At 40.5% G+C, this 14,760-nt stretch overlaps 1 protein-coding gene across 2 annotated transcripts in view; it reads right to left on the reverse strand.

Moving 5' to 3' along the window:
* LOC137257915 (cyclic nucleotide-gated channel beta-3-like) overlaps positions 1-14,760 on the reverse strand; it is a 161,699-nt gene that overhangs the window by 10,052 nt on the left and 136,887 nt on the right. For both annotated transcript variants that reach the window (XM_067795422.1, XM_067795423.1), the window contains 5 exons: positions 6,300-6,506; positions 3,827-4,035; positions 3,555-3,605; positions 2,475-2,567; positions 1,773-1,840 (listed from right to left, as the gene is read on the reverse strand). In XM_067795422.1, coding sequence (XP_067651523.1) covers positions 1,773-1,840; positions 2,475-2,567; positions 3,555-3,605; positions 3,827-4,035; positions 6,300-6,506 — 628 coding nt within the window. The remainder of the gene's footprint in view (positions 1-1,772; positions 1,841-2,474; positions 2,568-3,554; positions 3,606-3,826; positions 4,036-6,299; positions 6,507-14,760) is intronic.

Below are 14,760 nucleotides of genomic sequence, written 5' to 3' on the forward strand. Positions count from 1 at the left end.
GTCACCGATGACATGTGTCAACCAAGTCAGTGAGTCTGACTACCTGATCCTATGAGTCACCTCCTATGACAAGCATAGTGGGTTGCTGAAGGCCTATTCTACCCCGGACCTTCACGGGTCACTTTGGTTAGTGATCATGGAGGTCATACACAGACTACCCACACCAAAACATCTGGAGCTACAATGGTACATAGGTCACTTTGTGCAAAAAGGACCATTGCATTCACTGATATCAGAGTTGAACGACTTTTATGTTAAAAAGATACAAATGAACAATTCGCCACAAATGCAATGTTTATATATTCACTGTGAACCAAGACGTTTTGTAAAACAACTTGTAAGATATTTGAAAACAACTTTTATCCTGATATTTCAACAAACCCCCTAACAACTCAAGGGTTGATTTGATAGACTTGGACACAAAATGTTTCAGTTCACCCATTTTGCTGTTAAAGGCTTCATATCGTGTCTGGACCAGAAAATCCAGTGATTGACATTATGAGCACCAATCTACTACTAAGATCAACATTCAGCGGTGAGTGAGGTTAGTTTTGCTCTGCACTCAGCAATATTCCAGTTATATGTAAATAATCAAGTGTGGACAAGGAAATCCAGTGATCAACAGCATGAGCATTTATCCACCCAACTGGGAAACAATGACATGACTGTGCCAACCAAGTAAGCAGTCCCAGTTAGAAATGGTCTTCAGCAACCTATAGTAAGAGGATGCTAATGAGATCATGTGGTCAGGCTCCCTGACTTGATTGACACTTCATAATATCCCAATTGCTAGGGCCTATTCTCATGATGTTGATCAGCGGATTGTCTGGACCAGACTCAATAATTTACAGAACACCTCTAAGAAGTTGGAATATTTCTGAGTGCAGCGTTAAACAGACAACAAATAAAGAAACAATCTGTGTATTCGATACGATGATACATGTCAACTAAGTCAGCAAGCCTTGGATGATCCTGTTCATCTCTCTCAACAAGCACTAGTTTCTGAAAGCAATTCTAACATGTGCATCTTCACAGAAGATTTATCCAAGCCTCCTCCCAGATCACACATACATCACTGAGAACAACACCTTTCAGTTTCAGAGAGATATAGTCTCTCCAATGAAGTAAAGAATTGATTGTTTAAACCCTACAAAGTTCCCCGAGCTGACATGAAACACCACCATCTATCAAGCTGTGCAAGATGTATCGTCTGATCAATAAACAGAAGATCCACAGCCTCAAACAACATCTCCATGAAAAATATGAGCACAGCTGTACAATACACCTTGGGCATCCATTACACAAGTCAAAACTGTCACTGACTAAGTGAAAACAAAGCAATTTCTGTTTCATCAATTCGTTCTCCCCAGAACTGGGGACCATATCTCTATCTCCAGTTTCAGCAAGATCTTTCAGCAGGATGTAGAGACTGAATTTGTGAGGGTTGACAAGATTGTCTTCTTCATCAGTGAAGCAGTGTTTCAGTTTGCACAAAACTCTGTCCACATGATCTGGTTAATGTAACATATTTTTCAGATTTCATTTGTTACTGAAAAATTAATATTGAAAAAAAGATACTTAATCCTTTGAACGCATGAGCAATTGATTTATTGATCGTTGGCATTAACAGGCAGTTAATACTCGCATAAATGAAAAACTGCTTTGAAATGAAAAAGAAATCACTTGCAACTAAAAGCACATTAAACTGTTTTATACACAGTTTTCATAAACATTTTAAGCATGTCTAATGTCCATGTGGGTATTGTTGTTACCTGATTGCATGGGCAGACGAGTTGGCAGCTTGGTCGCATCGCTCATAGAACTCCCAAAATGTCTGCACCTGGAACAACATACACAACTCACCAAACAAAGATAGCACTTCATTTAAAAAAGTATTAATAATTATGTACAGTAAATATCTAAAATCAGGAACCCAGATACTGCTTACTTTGAGCTTATGGACCCAGATATTGCTTACTTGTGAGTTTGTGGACCCAGATACTGCTTACTTTAAGCCTTTGAACCCAGACACTGCTTACTTTGAGCTTGTGGACCCAGATATTTCTTACTTTGAGCCTATGAACCCAGACACTGGTTACGTTGAGCTTGTGGACCCAGATATTTCTTACTTTGAGCCTATGAACCCAAACACTGCTTACTTTGAGCTTGTGGACCCAGATACTTCTTACCTTGAGCCTATGAACCCAGATGCTTGCCATTGGGCAATCTGAACATATGAGCTTACCATTAGCTTGTGGACCCAGATACTTCTTACTTTGAGTTTGTGGACCCAGATACTTCTTAATTTGAGCTTGTGGACCCAGATACTTCTTACTTTGAGCTTGTGGACCCAGATACTGCTTACCTTGTGGACCCAGATACTGCTTACGTTCAGCCTATGAACCCAGATGCTTGTATTGAGCAATCTGAACATAGGAGCTTACCATTAGCTTGTGGACCTAACTATGGCTTACCTTGAGCAGTCTGGGTACACGGAGCCAGGCATTTACTCCGATTCCAGGTACAAGGTAAAGGAAGTCAAGTGGAAGCAAGGAACAGACATCCAGCTGAAACAGGTAATATAAAGTACATGAGGGAGTGAGTGAGTGATCCATGAGTGACATATGTCAACCAAGTAAGTGAGCTTCACCACCTGATTTCGTTAGTCGCCCCTCATAAGCATGGGTTACTGAAGGTCAATATTGTAACCCAGACCTTCACCGGTGACTTACATTGAGCAGTCTTAGAGCTGTAACACATAGCAAATGAATGTGTTTAGTTTTACAACAGTTTTTGCAATATTCCAGGAAAATAGTGAAAGAGGACGTGGGCCTTCGGTGTAATGAGCATAGGCATTAACTATAGACTACCCCACAGCCTCATAGCTCATAAATGATGAATAGTCAATAAATATGTGGTCAGTACATAATCAGTAGGCTCTGAATTTGATAATAACAGTAGTTAAATACAATATACATAAAATGAAACAAAGAGATAATATACCAAATTTTAAGTACGTTATTGAAGACAAAGGTACCATACTATGCTGAATGTTTTAATGCCTGAATTAGCAAAGATGACAGTTTCATAAAATTTGGGTCATTGTGGCATGATCTGCTCTGTTAATTATTCTCGAAACGTTCGTAGCCCTTAGAATTCTTAACTTTCATTGTAGCCAATGTGTTAATAATGGGCTTGAGAAGTTTGTAGGTCTATGAACTTTTCGAGAATAACTAGCTTGTGTCCCATGTACTGCCATTATATTCTCATGTACCTATTGATTCCTACCTGAACATATATTCCCCGTAAACTGACTTTGCATACATTTGTGAACCTTGTTTATACCAACATGTTATGTAATGAACCCTGTATGACTTGGATGTAAGATTAAAAAACAAAAAATTAAAAAAAAAACCCACAATAATCAGCAGCTTCACAACTTCTGATTTGTTAAAAAAAACATTCCTGAGATTTTTAAAATGTCTAACACATTTGATTGATTTCATTTGATATGAAAACATGTCTGTTCCTATAGTAGTGAAAGCAAAACTTACCTTAAACATAAGCTTCTTCATATAGTGTTTTTTTGTTAGCTTTCTATCACACTACAAAAAATAAGAATGCAGTTTAAAGCATTGCATATCATGGAGTAATTACGCCACATAGATCGTTTTCTCAAAGATGATTCATGCACAATGACAAACACCATAGATAAAAGAGTACATCAGATCTAATTATCACATCAACTAATCAATGACAATTACAGAGACCTTAGTGGTTAATGGCCCCTTAGCAAAAGACAACACATAAAGTTATCAAATTATACCTCAATTATGCCATTATTGACGAATCGAATCCTGACTTTGAAGATGACAATGTCAAGGATGTAAACCAAGTCGAAGGTGTAGTCACAGATGAGCCAGTACCACACGTTGTCGGGTGTCTGGTAGGGGAAGAAGCCGCGGAGGGGGATCACCCAAGCGTTATACATGTAGGCCAACATGACGAGGAACAACCACCCCACGTACAGTTTACCTGTAAGAGACAGAATTAAGGATGAAGGGTCTCTAGAGGTCTCCTTAGAGCTGAAGATGGAAATTTTCCAAGTGTCACAGTGAATATGATGGACAAGTTTTAATATGAATACTGCCTCAGACCAAAATATAATATATGTCTGCTTCTTATTGCACTCTTTTCAAAAACAGGGTAGGTGGGTCGATGTTATCCTTTTTATTTCATTCTTATTTATTTCCTAGTTGCACCAGGTGGGCATCTCAGTATGTCTTCAAGGACACAATATCATGTTGCTTTACAATGCCTTGTGATGAAACACTGAAAGATTTCTACATCAGTTCATTATTAATGTTATTTATTTGCAAGTTTTGTAAGCTCATTATGCCAATTCAAAAAAATCCATTTTAGTCTTACGAACACTGAAAAACATGAAAATATCATACATTTCAAACTCTACAATGATGAGTTGAGCCTTTTGTTTCATGTTTCTTTCAAGTCTAGACAAAAATTGTTCCATCTCAATTTTCACAGTTTGAAATATCTAAAGATTGAGCATACAGACAAAGCTGCTATTATGTCAAGGTGCCACAATTATCTGTAGAATTTAGACCAGGTGCCTTGACTCTTGCCTTACATGGAGCAACCACATTCTGTTAGGTACACAGTCAGCTGGGTAACAAACGTCAGCAACCCTAAATCAAGCATTGCTTCATCAAGAAACAATCTTGCCTTGGTTCTAAGGACAGATTACCAAACTATACTTCTCTTGCACAAAAAGATTTTTGTTCTGCAATGATCGTAAGCCTATGTTAATGTATAGTAGTTGCTGTTGTGCAAGAGTGCCCTGAGGCATAGATCAGAGCATACGTAAAGTTTCATGCTACTTTGATGTCCAGCAGAGACACATGAGGATGAATCAGAGTGGAAACCTGCAGACAGGATACTAGGATCTTGCTTAAAGATGCACTGAGCAATATTCCAGCTATATGGCAGTGGTCTACAAATAACCGAGTCTGGTGTCTGAGAGTGAGTAAGCGAGCTAGTGGAGAGGAGTCTTACACCACTTTTAGCAACATTCCATCACTATCACAGTGGGGGACACCAGAAATAGGTTTCACACTGACACAACTTAATGTATTATTTACATTTCATGCAGCCATCACTTGTTTATTTTATTAGTTTAACTGTAAACAATAGCAGTTATGCACACTTGATAAACACTTATGAAGGACCAGTTCACATTCAGGGAAGAATGGATGGGTGCCTGGGACAAAAGATAATTCTTTCTGGAATAAAGCATTTATAGGAGCATTTTACACAAAAATCAAGCTATTCGTGAGTGAATGAGTTTATTTTTTACGTCACTCAACAATATTCCAGCTATATTGCGGCAGTCATTAAATAAACTAGTCTGATCAGCATCATGAGCATCGATCTGCGCAACTGGAAACCGATGACCAGCTATTCACTTGAGATGCTGGATGTCTTTACATAACATGTTCTCTGATTAGAAAATAAAATCAGTTGGCACCTTTACACATTGTTTGCATTTTTAATTCTTACATACAATTAGATTTCTTACTTTCATTGTTGTAAACATATCTTTTCTCTACAAATTACCCTGGTATACATACAGTGAGAAAACAAATGGGTTTTACAAATATCTTGTCTGAAAAAGCTGTGACTTTAAATAATACATGTAGAATAGAGATTTAATTTTAATGCACTGGCAAGGAAATGAAACAGCACAAAAGAGCACAATTTACTGACTATAAACCTTCCTTCTTGAGTGACAGGAAAATATCACATGAATTTCCTGAGGTACTTTCTACCTCAAACAATTAAATGTGAAAGACCAAATAAGAAAATAATTTGACAATGTACCTTGCTGGGTCAACCAATGATTGACAAAAACAATAAACACTCCCTAATCATCTACAAAATTAACATTATGAAGATGGCAACATTATCTACAAACAAAATATAGTGATGGAATAAAGCAGATATTATTCCAGATTTAACAGATTATTCTAAACACATGGAAAATACTTTGGAAAGAGCACAAAAGAGCACAATTTACTGACTACAAGTCTTCCTTCTTGAGTGACAGGAAGAAATAACATGAATATCTGCCTGAAACGATTAAATGTGAAAGAGCGAATAATAAATGTACCTTGCAGAGTCAACCAAGAGATGACAAAAACAATAAACATTCCCTAATTATCTACAAAATTACCCCCCCTCCAACTGTCTCCCTATAGGTAAGAGGGGGGCTTTCAACTCACTCTGAGCTTCAATAGTGTTGGGGAATTTGATCTTGCGCAGGCACTTGGGCATTCTGAAGCGACACTGCCATACCCCCACAAGCATTTCCTTGTTGGTCTCACTAGCCTCGGAGAACACCTCGCTGGTCGTCGACCCCATCGGTATGAACGACCCCAGACGAATGTTCCTTGGGGCAGGAGTTTCGTCCCCATCCAAGCCCGATATTGCTGCAAAAAAGAAGAAGAAAATTCTGACCTTCAAAACCTAATTTACAAATGTTATGCCCACTGGGTTGAACTGACGAGTGAAAAGTGCTTAGAACTGCAAGTTATGAGAGTAGCTCTTTTTTTCACAGCATATTCTTCAGTGTCTGCTACTGTTGTCGTAGGTCTTCAGTTGAGAAACCTTGCTGTCGTGAATACATTTAAATAATAACAGGATGGAGAAGATTAAGTTGACTTTGTCATGCAAAGGGAATGTGCTCCCTAACTTCCCCAACAATCTGATCCACAGGGTACAATCATTCATCTGCCTCCTACGATCATTCATATTAAACATTGATCAGGCTAACTGGCTGCAAATACAAACATTTCACTGAAACAGTAGGTCTGGGCCCTTATTCTCAAAACATTCAAAGTCCTAAGAATTCTTAACTTTGGTCGTAGCCAATGTGTTAAGAATGGGCTTAAGAACTTTGTAGGGCTACGGAAATTTTGAGAATAGCTAGCCTGCATCCCAATGTCTGTATAATGACGCTCACAAGCATCACTTGACCACAACCCTTCACAATCAGAAACAAAGCCATTTCTATTGAGCTCAGGGAATATTGGTTCCAAGTGGTGCTGAACACAAAAACACTTTTTATTACAGAAAAGTGTCCCAAATGGGTACAGGAATGACATTTAAGTGCTTCACAGACGCTATCTAAAACCAAGACTATCTGTTTGGTAATCCCTTGTGTCTTAGGTTTTAGCTTTGCTTCCAACAATATATTTGTTACATGAGTGTACCTCAGCTCCATTAAGACAAATGTCTATAGTAATGCAGGTGTGGACAATTTCCGGAAGCGCCAAGAACAAGGACGTATTGCAGACAGAACAAAGATCGCTGCTGCACCCTGTGTGGAATATGCCTCATGGCTACTAATATCTGGGAGACATTAAGCACAAAGTAGGGTAATATCTACTTTCTGAAATGAATATATTTTACAGAAAAACATACACAAATTATATACATATAGTATTCCCAGAAATTATTGGGAATCATGTTGCGTCATGTAACTCATTACGTTTATTAACTTCTGGCGTTTTACTTACATAAACATGTTAAAACATCATCCTTTTACAGTCTCAGTCTTGTTTTAGTACTTTGTTAGACCTCCTCGCTCAGCAATGCATGCCTGAATACGCCTAGGCACACTACCCATCAAAGTTTGTAGGTAATCGGGTGACCTGGGTATCCCAATATTGGACCACCTCGGCCTTCATATCTTCAATATTTCTCAGTCCCTTTTGGTTTATTCTGTCCTTCATGACTCCCCACTGATTCTCAATTGGGTTCAGGTCTGGGCTGTAACTGGGCCAGTCTAAAACTTGAACATTTTCGCCCGACAACCACTGTTTTGTGTAGTGTGTTTTGGGTCATTATCATGCTGGAAAATCCAATCATCTTCATACAATGTTGGTGCTGTCGGAAGAAGGTGACCATTTAGAATGTCAACGTATCTTTCTTTTGTCAAGTTTCGCGTGAAAACACACAATGGCATCACTCCGCGAGCCGATATGCCACCCCACATGTGAAACTTCAGGCTGTTTTGGTCGCTGGTAGATAGGTTTGACAGTATCTTTGGTCCAAATTTTCACACAATTAGGGAAAAGCCAAACAGAACTTTCATCCGAAGAGAAAACATTATCCCAATCTTGATTTTCATGAGCCCGACACCAGTTTAAACGTTTTTCCTTTTGTGCATCTTTCATCAACGGCGAGGGAATTCCACGTTTTTTCACCCAATTAAATCTCTGTAATTCCTGTCTAACTGTTTCATTGCATACCTGAGGACTTCCTCTGCTAATCATTTCATTTCTGATGTTCTCAACACTTTTCAAGTTGCCCCTACTCACAATCTGCCCAAGTCTTCGCCGATCCACAACACTGAATTTCCTAGGCCGACCTGCCCCTGCTTTGTGCTCTATCCCGGTTCCTGTTTGAATATTCTTCAAAGTTCTGTATACTGTAGACAGAGGAATACCATGTCTACAAGCTAACACTTTAGCATCAGCTTCACCCCTTTCAAAATCATCTAGAATGAGCTTTCTTTTCTCTCTTGCTGTAAATTCTGCCATGTCAACACAGGAAGCCGTCTGCTCAGACAAGGGAGATAACTCTTGACGCAATGAGCTGCCTTCTAAGCCTTCAAGAGTTGTCTCCCTTATTTAGTATGCTTAGTGCATAGTGAAAGCCCTTTTTCCAATCTTAGCATCATTAGAAAAAAAACAAAGATTTTCTCAATAATTTCTGGGAACACTGTATATATATAGTGTAAAGAAGCCCTGGGATATTTCCTGTAACTGTGCAAATCTAGACTTCCATTGTGCATGGTTGTTTAGGATCTATGAGTGAGTCTAGTTTTACTCTGCTTTTGGCAATATTTCAGTAATATCATGGAGGGTGACACAGAGATGGACTTCACATGCTGTATGCATGTGGATAATTGAACCCTGAGTCTGAGGTCTTCAGCATGTGTAACAAACACTTTAACCATTTGGCTAAATCATCACCTTTCAATATCTGTGTGACATACTACAAAGGTGTTCTAGATGTTCTTTGAAAATAGTTTTCATATCACAGTCTACACCGCATATCGGCCAACATTCACAAACTGGAATTCACTTTTTCCAAGTTTTTTTAAAGGTTTCTCTTTGCAGTAGTAACTTCTGTTTTCCTGACTACCAGCTGGTATATCTGAACCATCGAAAACAAAAGTTACAGGTCAAAGCTCTTTGCCACAGAAGCTACAAATCTCTTTCCACATCCGTAAGAAATATCTGCTAAAAGCAGAGCCGACTGTACAATTGTGATTACATCAGGAGTAAATATGCATTTGTTTCAGCAATATTACAGATGTACAATGTTGTCTGTAAACAAAGCTTCTGGATCAGACAATCCAGTGATTGTTACCATGAGAAACAACACTGTTACACACTCATATGATGCAGATGAATTTGGAGTACCGGTAATTTTACGACTCATTCCATATAGCTACTGTCTGGATGCATGTCAAAAACAAGGCAAAATACCGTGTAGCTAGGTATGTATTAATTGCAATCTCTACTGCTTTGTATACAGCCAATCCTGCCATTTGCAATGTCAGTTTCATTAATGACTGTTATTTATATTCTGACAAATATAGCCTTTGTCAAATATCCCCTGGGCTCTGTCAGTAATCAGCCCAATGTCCAGCTCAAAGCCATTATCTCTTAGTATGTTATTGTCCATTTTTCTGTATTTACAATTTACGAAATTAAATTGAAATTTACAGAATTCTGACTGCTTGTGTGAAGGTAACGTTGAGCAAAATGTGCCATTCATAGGAAACACCCTCTGTTGTGTTGGAGCTGTCACCTTGTTCACGTTTGAGTCGAGAAAAAACGCTTGCTGATATCCTTAGAATTTGCGGATTGAATAACCCACTAAAGAAGTTTGTACTCAACATTTCCTTCACCTAACATCTCAGCTTGATCCCCTGTCGACATATGTCAACTGACAGAAAATCAAACCTTAAATGAACTCAAGCTTAATATCACATTCCAAAGCATGTAAGCATGTACAGTAAGGAGGATGTCGTTACATGTCAAGGCAATGCACAAATGAAGCCTGCTTCCCCTTTTTGAACACTATATATTGTTGCATGTAAATAGATTTTGCTGTAGATAGTGATGGGGAGTAGAGACAAATGAAGAATTCGTATACATGCATATAGATGAAGTGTTATTGGTTACGTTTCGGGGGTATTTTTGTGTACTTGGAGTTACCTTACCTTTTTGAAAGCAGGAGGAACAGCCTCGGTCACTTAAAGGTCACATGCAACGTAAAACACAGCTGTGCAGATTCTGTTATCTTTTGGTATGCACTTACGGAAACAAATCATCAACAATGCAACCTAAAATTAAAAAAAAAACTTGAGTAAACACCCATCAGTTCTGACTGGGTTCGGTATAGTGGCTGCTTCATTTCAAGGGAGGTATAAAACCAAGTACAAAATATTGCACTTTTGATTTGTGATCATAACTCTTATAATTTTGTTTGTTTAATTTTCTTAACCGGCATGGCATATTATATATCATGAAAAAGTGATAACTGTGTTTTAATTATGTTTGATGTTTTGGTTGCATGTAACCTTTAAGAGTGTCATGAAGTAATAGTTTCTAGGAGGTTTCCTGGATTCACAATTTAGTTCAGTACAAACTGTCTGCAATCTGGCAATCATGAAGAACAACATCAACCTGTGTAATACTTTCACTTTTTCCCCTCGCTATGAGTTGGGTTAAAATTCATCTTCAACCAAACCAACACTCCAGATACTCCTCTGCATGAACGTTACACAGAGGTAATCTGAGTACCTTTTTCTCTTGCAGTCCTTGATACTACACTTCTCAATGTCAACAATGCTTATTCCAGTAAAATATACATATTTTCTATGATACTGAACCAAGGAGTCCATCTTACTCAAGCTCTCTTTGTTTTGATCAGTCAAGAGTGAGTGAGTGAGTGAGTGAGTTTAGTTTTATGTCGCTTTTAGCACTATTCCAGCAATATCACGGCAGAGGACACCAAAAAATGGGCTTCACACATTGTACCCATGTGGGGAATCGAACCCGGGTCTCCAGTGTGACGAGCGAACGCTTTAACCACTAGGCTACTCCACCGCCCCTGATCAGTCAAGACATTAAAATAATGAGCTGCCAATTCATGGATTTGAGACACTGAAGATTGTCAAAAAGATCCCTTACTTGACTATCATTATCAGCCATGTGACGAGAATTAATTTAATTAACACCATTGTGTTTCCCTGTCACTGACTTCTAGACAATAGATAAACAAAATCAGACCATCATAAATAGGCCATAAGCCATATTACTTTGGAACCACAGATCATACTTACCTATCTTGGTGGTGACCACTAGCACATCTCTTTAAGCTATATTTACTCTGACACCATCTTGATGTGACTATCATCCAGAAACGTTAGCTCAGCTTGAACGCTGGCAATCCCTCACCTTTGTGTCTTCCAGTGAGATCTTTAAGGTTTGTCACTCAAGGTCATATGCCTGAGAAGCTACCAGGACAGAGTGCTTCAGGCAGCACTCTTTGAGTGGCCATATAGTGGGAATGAACCCTATGTTATACACATCCCTTGATAAAAGGCTTCATAGACTGAGAATAGAGGAATAAATGTCGCTTGCATTATTGGAAAGTTAAAAGCCACAGAGACTTACTTTCAGTCATTTTTTTTTTTTACAGCTGATCTATCGATCAATAAAATAACCTACTATGAATGTGTTATGTGTCACAGTCTGCTGGTCACATGTAATGCACAGTATTGAATATACCCTGATAACTACACACATCATGGCCAAGCACCTGTGGCCCACCTGAGTAGTCAGGAGATGCAGAGTGGGGCAGAGCGGAGTGGAGTAGGGTGAGTGAGTAAAGAGAATGAACATGAAGCAGAGCTGCGTGGAAAGGAGTGGAGCAGAGTTGGAGCAGAGTGGAGTAGGGTGGGTGAATAAAGAGAATGAGCGTGAAGCAGAGCCGATTGGAGCGGAGTGAAGCAGGGTGAGTGAATAGAGAATGAGCATGGAACAGAGCCGAGTGGAGTGGTGTAGAGAGGGGCGAGAGAATGAGTATGATGAAAAGCCATGTGGAGTGGAGTGGTGTAGAGAGGGGTGAGTGAATAGAGAGAATGAGCATGGTGAAAAGCCATGTGGAGTGGAGTGGAGTGGAGTGGAGTGGTGTAGAGCGGGGCGAGTGAATAGAGAGAATGAGTATGGTGAAAAGCCATTTGGAGCGGAGAGGAGTGGTGTAGAGAGGGGCGAGTGAATAGAGAGAATGAGCATGATGAAAAGCCATGTGGAGTGGAGTGGAGTGGAGTGGAGTGGTGTAGAGTGGGGCGAGTGAATAGAGAGAATGAGCATGGTGAAAAGCCATGTGGAGTGGAGTGGAGTGCAGTGGTGTAGAGCGGGTCGAGTGAATAGAGAGAATGAGCATGATGAAAAGCCATGTGGAGTGGAGTGGAGTGGAGTGGAGTGGAGTGGAGAGGAGCGGTGTAGAGTGGGGCGAGTGAATAGAGAGAATGAGTATGGTGAAAAGCCATATGTGGAGTGAAGTGGAGTGGTGTAGAGTGGGGCGAGTGAATAGAGAGAATGAGCATGGTGAAAAGCCATGTGGAGTGGAGCGGAGTAGAATGGGGTGAGTGAATAGAGAGAATGAGCATGGTGAAAAGCCATGTGGAGAGGAGCGGAGTGGAGTGGAGTGGTGTAGAGTGGGGCGAGTGAATAGAGAGAATGAGCATGGTGAAAAGCCATGTGGAGTGGAGTGGAGTGGTGTAGAGTGGGGCGAGTGAATAGAGAGAATGAGTATGGTGAAAAGCCATGTGGAGTGGAGCGGTGTAGAGTGGGGCGAGTGAATAGAGAGAATGAGTATGGTGAAAAGCCATGTGGAGAGGATTGGAGCGGAATGGAGTGCGGTGAATGAATAGAGAAAATGAGCATGGTGAAAACCCATGTGGAGTGGAGTGGAGTGGAGTAGTGTAGAGTGGGGTGAGTGAATAGAGAGAATGAGCATGGTGAAAAGCCATGTGGAGTGGAGTGGAGTGATGTAGAGTGGGGTGAGTGAATAGAGAGAATGAGCATGGTGAAAAGCCATGTGGAGTGGAGCGGAGTAGAGTGGGGTGAGCGAATAGAGAGAATGAGTATGGTGAAAAGCCATGTGGAGCGGAGTGGAGTGGTGTAGAGAGGGGCGAGTGAATAGAGAGAATGAACATGGTGAAAAGCCATGTGGAGTGGAGTGGAGTAGAGCGGGGTGAATGAATAGAGGGAATGAGTATGGTGAAAACCCATGTGGAGAGGAGTAGAGTGGAGTGGTGTAGAGTGGGGCGAGTGAATAGAGGGAATGAGCATGGTGAAAAGCCATGTGGAGTGGAGAGGTGTACAGTGAAGCGAGTGAACAGAGAGAATGAACATGGTGAAAAGCCATGTGGAGTGGAGTGGAGCGGGGTGAATGAATAGAGAAAATGAGTATGGTGAAAAGCCATGTGGAGCGGAGTGGAGTGGTGTAGAGAGGGGTGAGTGAATAGAGAGAATGAACATGGTGAAAAGCCATGTGGAGTGGAGTGGAGTAGAGCGGGGTGAATGAATAGAGGGAATGAGTATGGTGAAAACCCATGTGGAGAGGAGTAGAGTGGAGTGGTGTAGAGTGGGGCGAGTGAATAGAGGGAATGAGCATGGTGAAAAGCCATGTGGAGTGGAGAGGTGTACAGTGAAGCGAGTGAACAGAGAGAATGAACATGGTGAAAAGCCATGTGGAGTGGAGTGGAGTGGAGTGGGGTGAATGAATAGAGAAAATGAGTATGGTGAAAAGTTATGTGGAGAGGAGTAGAGAGGGGTGAGTGAATAGAGAGAATGAGCGTACAGCAGAGTCGCAAGGAGCGGAGTGGAATGGAGTGTAATAGGGTGAGTGAATAGAGAGAATGAGTGTAGAGCATAGTCGCAGGAGTGGAGTGGAGTAGGGTGAGTGAATAGAGAGAATGAACGTGAAGTGGAGTAGGGTGAGTGAATAGAGAGAATGAACGTGGAGTGGAGTGGAGAGAACGAAGTGAGTGAATAGATTAAGAGTGAATGGTGTGAACATGGCAGATTGAATTGACCCCAGGTATTGAGCCACCAACTTTTCCTAAACTCCTCACTCCACACTGGAGATCTTACAACCCTTTTAACAGTATTTCTACAAACTCCTGCTAGGGAGTAGCAACAGTTGGATTAACCCATACACTAAACATTTAACCATCAGCCTTGGAAACGAAGACCTATTCATTTAGCTCCACAGCATCTCACAGGCACAAATCTCCTGTATCATGATATGCAGTCTACTGCCAGAGACACAGCCATCCCTCATACCGACAAGCCTGCTGACATACTGGAAATAGAACTGTCCTCTAACATCATTAGCATCACATTCAACCTCCACAAGGGACTTCACCCAAATATCTTATCAAGTGAGCAATGATGTGTTATCAATCTCCATATGTCATACGTTCAGACACACACAGCGGCCATTTGTATTTTTTTCTTCTGAACGACAGAAGGTTTCATGGTTAAGTTGGTCTCCAGGGAAAACGAAACGTCAGACTGGTGGATGAGCACGTGCGAGGCACTCCATCATATTTCTAACTTTGCACCATTCTCCTGCCTTTGACAACACCTT

The sequence above is a fragment of the Haliotis asinina genome, chromosome 12 (assembly GCF_037392515.1).
Source record: "Haliotis asinina isolate JCU_RB_2024 chromosome 12, JCU_Hal_asi_v2, whole genome shotgun sequence".
Taxonomy (NCBI): Eukaryota; Metazoa; Mollusca; class Gastropoda; order Lepetellida; family Haliotidae; genus Haliotis; species Haliotis asinina.